Source organism: Juglans microcarpa x Juglans regia, chromosome 6D, assembly GCF_004785595.1.
Source record: "Juglans microcarpa x Juglans regia isolate MS1-56 chromosome 6D, Jm3101_v1.0, whole genome shotgun sequence".
Taxonomy (NCBI): Eukaryota; Viridiplantae; Streptophyta; class Magnoliopsida; order Fagales; family Juglandaceae; genus Juglans; species Juglans microcarpa x Juglans regia.
Genome location: NC_054604.1, coordinates 11519447 through 11532268, shown reverse-complemented (window position 1 = coordinate 11532268; position 12822 = coordinate 11519447). Strand labels below are relative to the sequence as shown.

Sequence of the window (12822 nt, the reverse complement as noted above, 5' to 3'; positions counted from 1 at the left end):
AATTAAAAAAACTCATCGAGACCCATCATTAGTAGAACACAGCGGGACACACAAGCATTGCTCTAAATATTATCTTATTGATAAGTTGTAAATAAAATATAGTGATGTTATAAGGCAATCATTGCTCTTTGTTTTTGTCTAACACAAATAGTGAGCTGACGTGGAGGGTATGTCCGTTTTCGGATTAAGGGTTTTTTCTGGAAGAAAAATTATATTTTCTAAACAAATTTGATTGTGGCATTAAATCATTTGTCTAATAAATAAATAAATGATTTTAGGCGCTGAAACTGAAGGCCAACAGCTGTTCTCATGATTACACTCGCAGATTGGTTGGTCACATGCGTTTTTATGGCGACTCACGTGACCTCACAATTCTTCTTCTCTTTACAGTTTTATTCCACGTGTCCCGCTCCCTCTAGACAGACATTCTTCAATTAAAAAAAAAAAAAAAAATCTATTCATCATTTTAATTTTTATCATTCTCCCATTATTTTATAATTTCATATTAATTAATAAATTTATCAATAAAATATAATAAACAACTTTTAATATATAATACTATATCGTAAAATAAAAAAAAATACGAAAGATACGGTAACGAGTAACATTACAACAACCCCCACCATCTTATCCCGAAAATAACCCCACCCACATGCGCTGTCGTTTTTTTCTAACACGTCACTTTCGTTTACGTGAGGTTCTCTCTCTTCTACACCTTATAATAGTCAGAACTCGTAATGATCGACACGTGTCATGGTACCGATGCTGCCTCATAACTCTCTCTCTCTCTCTTCCTGCGAAGCACCATTTTCAAACTCTCTGTCCCTCCCTTTTAAGTTCTCACTGTCTCTCTCTCTCTCTCTCTGGAGGGCTCTCCCCAGTCCCTGTACTTCTGCTGTGTACCTCTTAGGGTTTACGAAATGGAACATCTCAGTTGAGGATTCAGCTGAGATTCCGAAGGTAACCCTTGTTTTCTTCTCTTTTCCTTTTTCTCTTCTCTTTTTTATTTTCTTTTTTGGGTTGTTAAATTGTGTTTTTTTAGTATAGAACTTCGGTTGGTTGGTTGGTCGGTCGCGGAGAAAATGCAAAGGGGATTTCTCTTGATAAGTAAAAGTAAAGGATATAAGGGAAAAGTAAAGAAAAGTTTTGAATTTCATGTTTTTATTTCGTTTTGCTTCATTTTAAAGTGATTGGCTCTTCTTAAGATCTGAAGAGAGATGATTAAATTTTATTTGCGTGTATATTTTTGGTGCCGTTTGTACTTAATTCCTGTTTTCTCATAATTTCTGAAAGCTCTGAACATCTTTAGGTACTCTTCAGTTTTACTTCTATTTTACCTTTAGTGATTATAATCATGAGAACATGTTAAAGGGAAGGGAGGTTTTTTTTTTTTTTTTTTTTCTCTGTGTTTCTACTTTTAATTTTATTATTATTTTCCATAGGACCCTTTATCAAGTCTATACTTTATACTCTTCCCGGGCTATAAGTTTGTGATTGAACGCCCATGCATGTTTAACTAAGTCTTGATCTTGGTGGATCTTATCCGTACTGGATAAGCTGGTCTCACCATTTTGTGAGTGTGCACGGGACCTGGTTTGACTGGAGATAAAATTCATGATCTATTAGCTTGGCTTGGTGCAACTAGTTATACCTGGATGGTTGGTCTACTGTCTACATGGGTAAAATATAGGGAATCAGGATGATATCTGAATATTTAGGTTTGGGAAGTCACAATTCCCTAAGGTTTTGAGATGTTTACGTGAAGAGAACCAGAAAAATACTTTGATTTGTTTCTTATTTTGGGACCTAGGAGGACTAAAATCTGTTTCCAGCCGAGTCTGGGATAACCACTTTAGTGTTGAGTGCAGATTCATAGTTTAGGCAACCAAAGAACACCTGAATTTTTCTTCTTTTCTTTCTCCATTTTATTGCATCTTCAGGTAGGATCATGGATTTCCCCATTCCCTGAATGTGCAAGCACTTTCGTGAAAACTGAATTCAAAGGACTATGAAGAGAAACCCACGGAATATGGATAAGTTGGTGGCTTAGTTCTCCCCTTTTGGGTATTAGGGAGGGGTGGGTTTTCTTTTGGATATGAATACATTTAAACTATTGCCAATCATATTGAGTCATTGTCTACTTGATTATTAGGTGGAGGGAGGGTAGTCACTTGATTGCAGGGGAGTTCTCTGCTGGTTGTATACTATGGTCAAGTCAAGAAAATAATGATAGTTTTAAAACGATTTTAAAACATCAGGAAGTATTTAAGACCCAAGACAAAAGGAAAAAAGCACATACCTGAGAGATGGCACTTGTAATCAACAAGGACCACTTAGTAATAGGAGATGGATGCCACATAGGAAAATTAACAAGATAACATGAATAAAAGGAAGGAGAATAGAAAAAACGAAGTGCATGACAAAAATGAAGGCCCCTTAGCGAAATTTTCACTTTCCTCAGTTTGTGAGAAAAATATGCACCATGGGAAATGAAGAATAATGCAAAACCTAAAAATATTGAGATTTTGTATTTACTTGAAGAGTCGGCCAAGACTGAATACTCACAGTTTAAAGATAATATAGAGATGAATGCTATGTTGTATATTTGCACATTCCTACTTTTTTTTTTTTTTATTATTTTTTATTATTTTTTTATATAAGTAATATTTGCACATTCCTACTTGGAAAGAGTTGCACTCAACACATAGCATGGCTAGGCTGCTCGGCTGGACACCCCAAGTTTTTTTTAAACGACTAAAAAAACCTCTCTTCTTTCGGAGGTTTTGATGCTGGGAAGATTATAGGTAGTGAGGATTTATGATAAGCAGTACCATCTATTCAAATCCTGAATGTGGTGATATATGGTTGTTACTTGTTAGTGGGGATTCAAGTGGGCTTGGTCCTCATAATCCTAAACGTGCTCCCCCATTCTGAGAATTTATAGAACAAATCAACTTCATTTATGCATGAAGTATGTAGTTTTATGTTTTGAGTAGAGAGATCTCATGTTGTTTCTTTGACTTGACCATGAGCAAGTAAGTTGGTTTCCTATATAGTGTCATCCATTGACATTGTAGCTAGACAATTCTAAATATAACTCCTTTATGTTGGAAAGGTTGTCTCTACTTGGACTAGTCATATCTGCCAGTTAGCTCAAAAAGACAAGTCACACTAAAGATCCTTATAATTATTGATATCTCTAATATTGAATGCGATAACATGGTGCTTTATGTGTAGGAGGGATGGGGAAACAGTGGATCACTCGTTACCACATTCTGTTACCACATTCTGAAGTAGCTAGTGCCCTGTGGCAAATTGTTTTAAACTGTTTCAAGTTGATTTGGATCATGCATCAACAGGTGGTGGATCTTTTTCTATGTTGGAATGGTTAGTTTGGCAGCTTACACAGTGGAATGGAAGATGATTCTGATTTGACTGCAGGGTATTTGGAGAGAGAGGAATGATACAAGTGTCTAGGATTGTGAGAAGAAAATCGAGGAGCTAAAGGATTTCTTCTTTAGATTGCGTGGAAGCAAACTTTAGTTATTCTAGCTTTTAGCCTTTTGGATATTTTTGACCTTTTTACTTTATCTACCGAGGTGCTGTGTACTCCGTGTGTACTTGGGCATTGCCTTTTGCTAAATTATGTGGTCTAGGTTGGTGTAGTAGAATATCAAATTTGGAACTTTACTATATGCGCATGCAACCCATTCAATATCCAATTTGGTGCTACGATTTCATCCACTCAAATTTCTGATGTCTTATAAAGGCTTGTGTTTTACTGCTGTTTCTTCCCCTTTCCTTCCGGTGGGGGGCGGGGTGTGGATGGTGGCTTCTTTTTCATTTTTGGGTTGTTTATGGGGGGTGGACGAAGGTCTAGTTGGCGTAGTAGAGATCAAACTTGGAACATAGTACATGTGCGTGCAACCCATTCGTAATCTAATTTGGGTACTACAATCTCTCCCACTCAGATGTCTGATGTCTTATAAAGGTTTGCGATATACTGCTGTTTTCTACCTTATTCTTCTGGTGAGGGGTGGGGGGGTAGACAATTCTTTTTGTTTTTTTGGGGTTGTTTATAGGGATCTCACTTTTTTCTAGTCGCATGCATATCAGTAGTTATAAATATGTCATTTATTTAGTTATTGTGTTCATTGCATTAGAAAGTTACTTTTGTTCCTTCATATTTGTTCCTTGTAGAAAGAGTCAATACATAACTTTTCAGCGGCTATGGAAATTAACATTAGGGATACTTCTCACTAAATAAAAAGAACCACCACCAACTTAATGAAATAGAAGTTTTGATTGCTGAAAATCTCTGCCAATCTCTTCCTTGATTGCCTTCTTCCATGTAGTTCATTTAGAAACTGGAGTTAAATAAAATAGTCGGGTTTCAATGGATTGCAGATCATGGTTTAGTTATGGAAATGCTAATGTGACAGCCTCAGTTCATATCTTTATGTAGTATAGAAAACTTTCACATTCGTAACTGTAGATCCCTGCAAGAAGGCAAAAAGGAAGTTGGAATTTGAATTAGCAAAATCAGGGTATAACGTGTAATGAGATGAATGAGATGGCTGCAAAAGATATCTGAGTTTGCAATCTCTCCCACCCTCCCTCTGTCTCCCACCCCCCTCCTCCCCTCCCCCAATCTGAATAATTACTTACCGATGAAGATGCACCTTTCAAAGTGAAGCAAGATTGTATTCAGTGGTCTTATCTGTGGCCATGCTGTTATATTTTTCATCTCACACATTCATTTACCATTTGTTTTGGATGACATATATCTGTGCAGATAAGGGCATAATTACAAGTGGTGAAACATACTACACTAGTTGTCTATGGATCAATCAGAACAGACACAAAAACAGCAGCAGCAGCAACACCAGCAGGCAGTGGTGGGAGTTGCAGCAGGTGCCAACCAAATGGCCTATGCTACTCCTTATCAAACTGCTCCTATGGTGGCTTCTGGAACTCCTACAGGAGCAGTGCATTCCCCGACCCAGCCCCCCACCACATTTGCTAATCCCTCACACCAGCTTGCATACCAGCAGGCCCAACACTTCCACAACCAACAGCAGCAGCAACAGCAACAGCAACTTCAGATGTTCTGGGCCAACCAAATGCAAGAAATTGAGCAAACGACTGACTTCAAGAATCACAGCCTCCCTCTTGCTCGGATTAAGAAAATAATGAAAGCTGATGAGGATGTCCGGATGATTTCGGCAGAGGCTCCTGTCATATTTGCAAAGGCATGTGAAATGTTCATCTTGGAGCTGACTTTGCGCTCTTGGATCCACACAGAAGAAAACAAAAGGAGGACATTACAAAAGAATGATATTGCAGCTGCCATTTCGAGGACTGATGTCTTTGATTTCTTGGTTGATATCATTCCAAGAGATGAATTGAAAGAGGAGGGACTTGGGGTGACCAAGGCTACTATTCCAGTAGTCGGTTCACCGGCTGATATCCCATACTACTATGTCCCATCACAGCATCCTGTGGGACCTACAGGAATGATCATGGGAAAGCCAGTCGACCAAGCAGCAATGTATGCTACGCAGCAGTCTCGAGCACCTATGGCTTTCATGCCATGGCCACAGAGCCAAACTCAGCAGCAGCAGCAGCCACCACAGCAGCAGCAAACAGACTCTTGAATCTTGGTCACTGTGGTCAAGGTAATGTAACAGATGTTTTCAGGCACCCTTTTGACTGTTAGAGATGAATTGCTGGTGGTGTCTTTTAGCAAGTAGAGTGTTCTTTTTTTCTTCCTAAGTTGGTAGCTTTAATGCTGAGTGGATGATGAGCTTGTGATTTGGTACTATGTATGGGCTTTGTAGTCGCCTCTTATTTAAAAGTTTGTAGTCGCCTCTTATTTAAAAGTTTTTCTCAATGTGCATCCTTGGATGTTTTGATGAGTACGGGTGAATGGTGATTGGTTGGCTTGAGGAGGAGAGGTTACGTAAGGCTTAAATAGTTTTAAAAAATGACCAAAAATCTTAACTCTTTTTCTTTTTTGAAATCAAAGATCAATTATATTCCTCAAGCAAACTGTTTACACGATTGAGGGCATCCTTGGCTAGCAAGTGAGCAGTCATATTGGCATCCCTCCTTATGTGTCCAATGCTCCAACTAGGAAAAGACTTCAAAATAGATTTAGCATATTCAAGACTTAGACCACCTTGGCTCCAGTCCATGACTGAGTTCTGCATCTGTTGAACCACTTGCAGCGAGTCCCCTTCAAGAATGAAGTTTGTAACTCTAGAGTCCTTACAGAAAAGAATTGCCATCAACATGGCATAGGCTTCAGCAGTAAATGGTGAAAGTCTTAAGCTTCTTGTTGACCTGACTGTTCCCAATAGCATACCTTGGCAGCCTCTGAGAATGGCTCCTATGCCTAACACTCCCAATGACACATTTAAAGCAGCATCCCAGTTAAGTTTGTATTTCCCTTTAGGTGGTTTTTTCCATGTAAGCTTATCTTCAGGACAGATTGCAGCAGCAAGAGCACTAACTTGGACGTTAGTAGCTTTGAACAGCCTTGTAACCTCATTGGCCTTATGGAGTATAGAGTTGGGATGTCTTAGTTCCTTGCCATGCACTACTTCATTTCTTCTATTCCATATGAGCCTTACTATTGATCCTACCAACTCTAGTTCAGCTTTTGGTAGTTTTGCAGTTAATTGGTCCCATATGTCTCGAAACAGATCATGTTGCAGGGACATCTTCATAATCTTGATACTTGCTTGGTCCCATACATATTGAGCACTGCATCCCCATAACACATGGCCTATTGATTCCTTTTCAAGATGACAGATTGGGCATAAGTTGCTCTCTCTCAATTTTCTCTACTGCAGGTTTGAGGAGGTAGGATAGCCTCATTACAAGCCCTCCAAAAGAACAATCTAACTGCATTGGAAACCTGCAGTTTCCACAAGGATTTCTAGGTGCTGCTTTGTGCATGGACTTTCGAGGGCCCTGCTTCTTGCCTTGCTAGAATCTCCCTATGTAGGTGATAGGCACTTTTGACTGAAAAAAAAAACCATTGTTGGTCCCTTCCCATGTTAATCTGTCTTCTCTGTTGCCCAAGCTGATAGGGATGGTTTTGATGAGCTCCACCTCCTGCTAGGAAAATAGGTTGTGGAGTTAAGTTTCATTCCAACTCTTTTGGCAAGGATTCATAAGGTCTGCCACCCATTCCACATCAGTAAAACCATTGATCTTGTTAGCTGGTGTCAATGAGTATGGCTTAGGTAACCATCTAGCCTCCCATATCTTAACTTTATGTCCATTTCCTATTCTCCATATGAGACCCTCTTTAAGCAATTCTAGTCCTGCCAACACACTTCTCCAGACCAGGGATGGTCTACTCCCCACTTTGGCCTTTAAAAAGTTTTTTGAAGGGAAATATTTCTGTTTAAGAACTTGGGCAGAGAGAGAGTTTGGGTTATTGAGAATGTTCCACCCTTGCTTAGCCAGGAGAGCAAGGTTGAAGCTGCTAAAGTTTCGAAAACCCAACCCACCCTGGTCTTTCCCTTTATTCAGATAACTCTATTTAACCCACTTAATTTTGGAGTGACCCTCATTGGATCCCTATCAAAACTTCCTCAAGAGTTGGTCTAGCCTATTTGTGATGGATTGAGGGAGGAGGAAGATGCCATGGTATAAGTAGTGATGGCTTGCAAAACTAACTTCAATAAAACCTCTTTGTCTGCTGCTTTCAATTTGTGATCTTTGCCCAAGTCCTATCAATAAGGCTGTGAAAAGCTGCAGTTTTGGCTTTGCCAACCATGGAAGGGAGCCCCAAGTATTTTTCAAAGGAGCCTGAAGTCTTGACCCCAGCAATTCTCAAGATTGTTTTATGGTTTCCAAGTGGGGTGTTTTTGCTAAAGAAGATAGAGGATTTAGTACCTGTCCAGATGCACTTTCATAGATGCCAAGAATCCTTATCAGGTTGCTCCATTCAAGAGAGTTTGATTTACAAAAAAAATAAGTTGTCATCAGCAAAGAAAAGATGGCTAACTCTTTGGAGACCTTTACCCATGGGGACACTCGAAATACTTCCAATGGATTCTGCCTGCTGCAACATAGATGATAAGGCTTCTCCACATAGGATAAAGAGGTAGGGGGATAGGGGATCCCCTTGCCTTAAACCCCTAGTTGGTTTGAAAGGGACTTGAGCCTCAACATTAAGCAAAATTGAGTAGGACACTGAGGAGATGCAATTTAGTACAAGGGAGATCCAAGTCTGATCAAACCCCAACCTGCTCATTACAGAAGCAAGGAAGCTCCACTTCACACGATCATAGGCCTTGCTCATGTCTAACTTGAGAGCCATGAAACCTGTCTTGCCTTGCATTCTTGTAGTCATGGAGTGAAGAGTCTCATAGGCCACCAAAATGTTATCAGAAATTGCTCTACTTGATACAAAGGTACTTTGATTTAAAGAAATAATGTCAGGTAATACAAGCTTTAATCTGTTTGAGACCACTTTAGCTACAATTTTGTAGATAACATTATATAAGCTTATGAGTTTAAAGTCATGAACTCTCTTAGGCTCTTTAATCTTAGGAATGAGGGTAATGAAAGTTTCATTAACCCCCTCCAAAGAACCACCACCATTTAATATATTAAGAGCTAACATGCACACTTCCTTGCCAAGAATGTCCCAATGCGATCGATGTAATAAGGCTGGGAAGCCATCAGGGCCTGGAGAGCCCATGCCTTTCATCTGAAACACTGCAACAGTAACCTCCTCCTCTGTGAATTTCTGTAGTAGCATCTCATTCATCGTAGGGGTGACCTTGGAGGGCACATTCTCTAGGCACACTTCAATATTAGATGGGTTAGAGCAGGTAAACAGATTAGAGAAGAAACTAGTAAAGACTTCTTCAATCTCTTCTTTCTCAGTGATTAAACAGTTGTGATCCAACACCTGGGAAATCTTATTAGTCTTCCTTCTGTGGGTGGCATGCATGTGATAAAATTTAGTGTTTTTGTCCCCATTCTGTAGCCAGTGCTGCTTGGCCCTTTGTTTCCATTTGAGATCATCCTCCACAAGAGCTGTTTCTATCTCCTTAGCTGTTGAACTGCCTCCACTTGGTTGCCTTGGTTTGATTCCTGCAGTTCCCCTAACCTTTTCAATTTCAGCTTGATGTCATCTGGAGCCCTCTTATTCTTAGTCACATTCCACTTCTTCAGAGCATGGTTGCAATTCTATAGCCTCCTGTTCATACCAGAGTCACCTTTATACCCCATTGCCATAACATCCCAAGCCTCCTTAATGGTGGATGAGCAGTCTTCCTTCAAATTCCAAGCAGCTTCAAATTTGAAAAGGTGGGACTTTCCTTGGCTTTGTTTGTCTTTACTGGCTACTCGAATAAGGAGTGGAGAGTGGTCAAACTTCATAGCAGGAAGAACTTGGCAGCATGAGTCATTAAACCTATTGAGCCAATTACAATTAGCCAAAGCTCTGTCAAGTTTCTCTTTTGTAAAGTCCCTACCTCTCTTGTTATTAGCCCAAGTGAACTTAAAGTCTCGAGTCAGGATGGGTTTCAAAGAGCATTCCATAATAGCCTATCTAAACCTCTCCATTTGTCTATGAGGCCTAAGACCACCTCCTGCCTTTTCATCTTGGCAAAGTATCTCATTAAAATTCTCACAACATAGCCAGGCCATTGAGTTCATAGGTTTTAGGGACATCAAAAATTCCTAGCTCATGTCCCTTTTAGTTGTCTCAGGATGGCCATAAAAGCCAGTAAAAAGCCATGAAAGAGAATCAAGTCCATCTGTAACATGAGCACTTATGTGCCATCTCGAAAAGTTAAGGATTGATACATCCATATTCCTCTTCCACATCAAAGCTAAACCTCCATTGCTCCCTCTACTTTCCACAGCTAAGCAGGAGTCAAAATGAAGCAGTTTACTAAGTTCTTCAATTCTATTTTTTGTACATTTTGTTTCCATGAGAAACACCATGTTGGGTGACTTGTCCTTAACTAAAAGGTTAAAGATGCTAACTGTGCGAGAGTTCCCAAGCCCTCGACAGTTCCAATTAAGGCAATTCATGGTTGGTGCTGCTGCCTACTTTTCAGCTTGTACCTCGACACTTGAAGCATTAGCTTTGAGTTTTTTATTAGGGGTCCCACTGGGCTTTGATAGTAGATCAGGTTCTACTTGCCTTTTGTTGCTACCATGGATCATGCCTTCTGAGGGAGGATGAGAGGCAAGGTGAAGGGACCTACTATGTGCCCTATTTTTTCAAGAAATTTTATGACCAACTTCAGACAATACCTGGATTTCCTGGTTGAAGAAACTGTCCAGGGACTTGATTTGACCAGCCAAAGAGCTACCAGAGGTAGAGAGTTCCACATTGGTGTTTGTTTCCATATTAGAGGTTGACATGGTAGCCTTACTATTCTCATGCTTTTTCTGATCCTCAGCTTTATGACTGTAGCCTTCCTGTTTTGGTAAAAACTTTTTTAAGTCTTCATTGAGCGAGGAAAAGGGGATGTTTGCTTTTATTTATTTTGGTCCACTTCTATAGTGTTTCCTCCCTACGCCTCTGCCCTACCATGCTGCTCCAAGACACTTTGTTGCTTTTATGGTAAAAATACCATAGGGTCTCCATCTCTGGAAGCATGCTTGGCCTCCTGAGCTTCCATTGTTGCCTCTATCCCTGAGCTACTTGTCTGTTGGCCGTGTTGAGGGTGTTGATTCATGTTGCCACCGCAACGTTGAGTATCATGGCCACTCCCCTTCGTTGGGTTAGCCCTGAGCCAAGGGCAATACTGGTTGCTAGCTTCCATTCTATTATAGCGACTGGTACCAGGGCAATGTTTAGAGTGCTTAATGGAACCACAGTCAAGGCAGAAAGAATGAAGTCTTTTATACTTGAATGAGATCCATTTCTAAGACTTATCAACTATTAAGAATCTTCCTCGGATCAACGGTTTGTGATGTCCACCTCCACCTTGGCTATTAAGATACTTCTCCAACCACATCCCCTTCATCTGTCTCCACCTTGAGAACCTTTTCCATCCCCAAGAACAGTTTCACTCCAACTTCCTTGGTTATGCAAGCCATTGGCATGTTATGAGCTTGCACCCAAAACAGCTCATTGGTAAACTTTATATCCTTCAATGGAACTTGTCCATCGACCTCCTGGAAGCATATCAACGCCCTCTCAAAAGACCATGGCCTTCTAGCCAAAACCTTAGCTTTATCACATTCATGCTGAAACTCCACAAGCACCCTGTTATCTCCCACGTCCTTATATTGGATCCAACATTCAGGTCTCCAAATCTTAGTGGTAGTTCTGAAGGCCTGTCGGTTTACCATCTTGTCCGCATCGATCAACAATAGTAGACATCGTTTTCCTTTCTCAACTAGGTGTTCTAAAGCATCCTTCTCCACGTTCATTGAGTCAGCCTCTTGGTCTGTTCGAGAGAGAGCTTCCCAATGATTGTGTAGCTCTTCCTCCATTACTGCAGCTCTATTCGGATCACATCCAAGAGGCTACCCTTTGCAGTGCAAAGACACTCCTCACCTCAAGCTAGAGAGGAACCCATCATTTGGAAACTCCAAAAATCTTTACTCATGATACAACAAACGATGTTGTTGAGTGCCAGTGTCCAAGAGTTATTTGATTTTGGATCAAATCTACAAAGCATGCCTGGTTTTGATGTTGGTTTTATTGTTGTTTGCCATCTCATTCTGCTAAATATTATGGTAGATCTTCTCATTTTAAATTTTAAAGATAAGGTAATGATATCCTTACACCTTTTTTACTATTGTTTTATTATCTTTTTTTTTTTTTTTTTTTTTTTTTACTATTCTAATCTGGATTAAAAATCTCAAGACATAACCTTCTTGCATAATCTAGAAGAAAATAAATTCAATCAATCAACGTAATTATATAATTTAATTAAAAATAAACTTAATTTTATAAAAATTGAGTCAAATTATACAAGAAGGTCTTGTTTTGAGATTTTTATTTTGCACAATAAAAAAAAAAAAAAAAAAAAAAAAATTAGTTGAGTTGTAAAGCCGTAAGGGTATCATTACCCCTTGATGCTATATTCTGGCTGCTCTAACCAGCAAGTAGGTCTTTAACAAGGAATGATTCCGTTGCTTCCCTCTCACAACTAGAATTTTCCCAACACCGACTAATATTCAATCCCAATCGTATGTTATGAACCCAACTAAGTTGGGCCGGGCATGATGGGCCTGCAACCTGGTTGTGATATTTTATTATGGAAAGTTGCTAAGTTGTCGTTTAGTGGCCCATGGCCTTAGTTGATGGTTGTCGTTTAGGGGAATTTTTCCCAGTATATGTAGGGGACGGCAGTCTTGTTGGGATTTTTCTGGAAATTGCCAAGTGTTATCTAGTTTTCTTTATTCAGCGAGGTTGGTTCTCCCTCGAAGTAGAACCCTTATCAATACAATGGTGTGGCTCTGAGGATTTTTATCAAACACCTGCTGTGCCTCCATCTTCTTGTGGCTTCCAGCGTTTGTTTAATTTCTTTACCATTTTACATCACAAACAGACTGTAGTACATCAACTGGGTAGGATCCTAACATCGTAGTAATTTCACATCACAGAATCCTGAAGAATAAATATTCATTGTCAAGAAGATGAAAAGCAACGGGTAAAAGTTGTATTTTTGATTCAATGGGCATTTAATCTTGCAATGAAATTCAATGGTGAAATCAAACACCCTATTCAAGATTTACGAAAGCGCTCCTTTTGATCGTTTCCGAACTCTTTTCTAACACCCTATTCTTCGTCGTCTTCTTCTTGAGTTTTTCATTTTTTATGGA

General features: G+C 39.7%; 1 protein-coding gene across 2 annotated transcripts; it reads left to right on the top strand.

The window, feature by feature from the left end:
* Nucleotides 1-751: 751 nt before the first annotated feature.
* On the top strand, nucleotides 752-5861 carry LOC121234839 (nuclear transcription factor Y subunit C-2). Of its 2 annotated transcripts, XM_041130959.1 has the most exons (3): nucleotides 776-960; nucleotides 1043-1133; nucleotides 4796-5861. In XM_041130959.1, exon 3 carries the CDS (start codon nucleotides 4842-4844, stop codon nucleotides 5655-5657), a length of 816 nt encoding a protein of 271 aa, XP_040986893.1. In that variant the 5' UTR covers nucleotides 776-960; nucleotides 1043-1133; nucleotides 4796-4841; the 3' UTR covers nucleotides 5658-5861. The 2 variants fall into 2 exon arrangements, with proteins under 2 accessions (XP_040986892.1, XP_040986893.1); XM_041130958.1 differs by lacking the exon at nucleotides 1043-1133 and having other exon boundaries at nucleotides 752-960.
* The last annotated feature ends 6961 nt before the right edge of the window (nucleotides 5862-12822 follow it).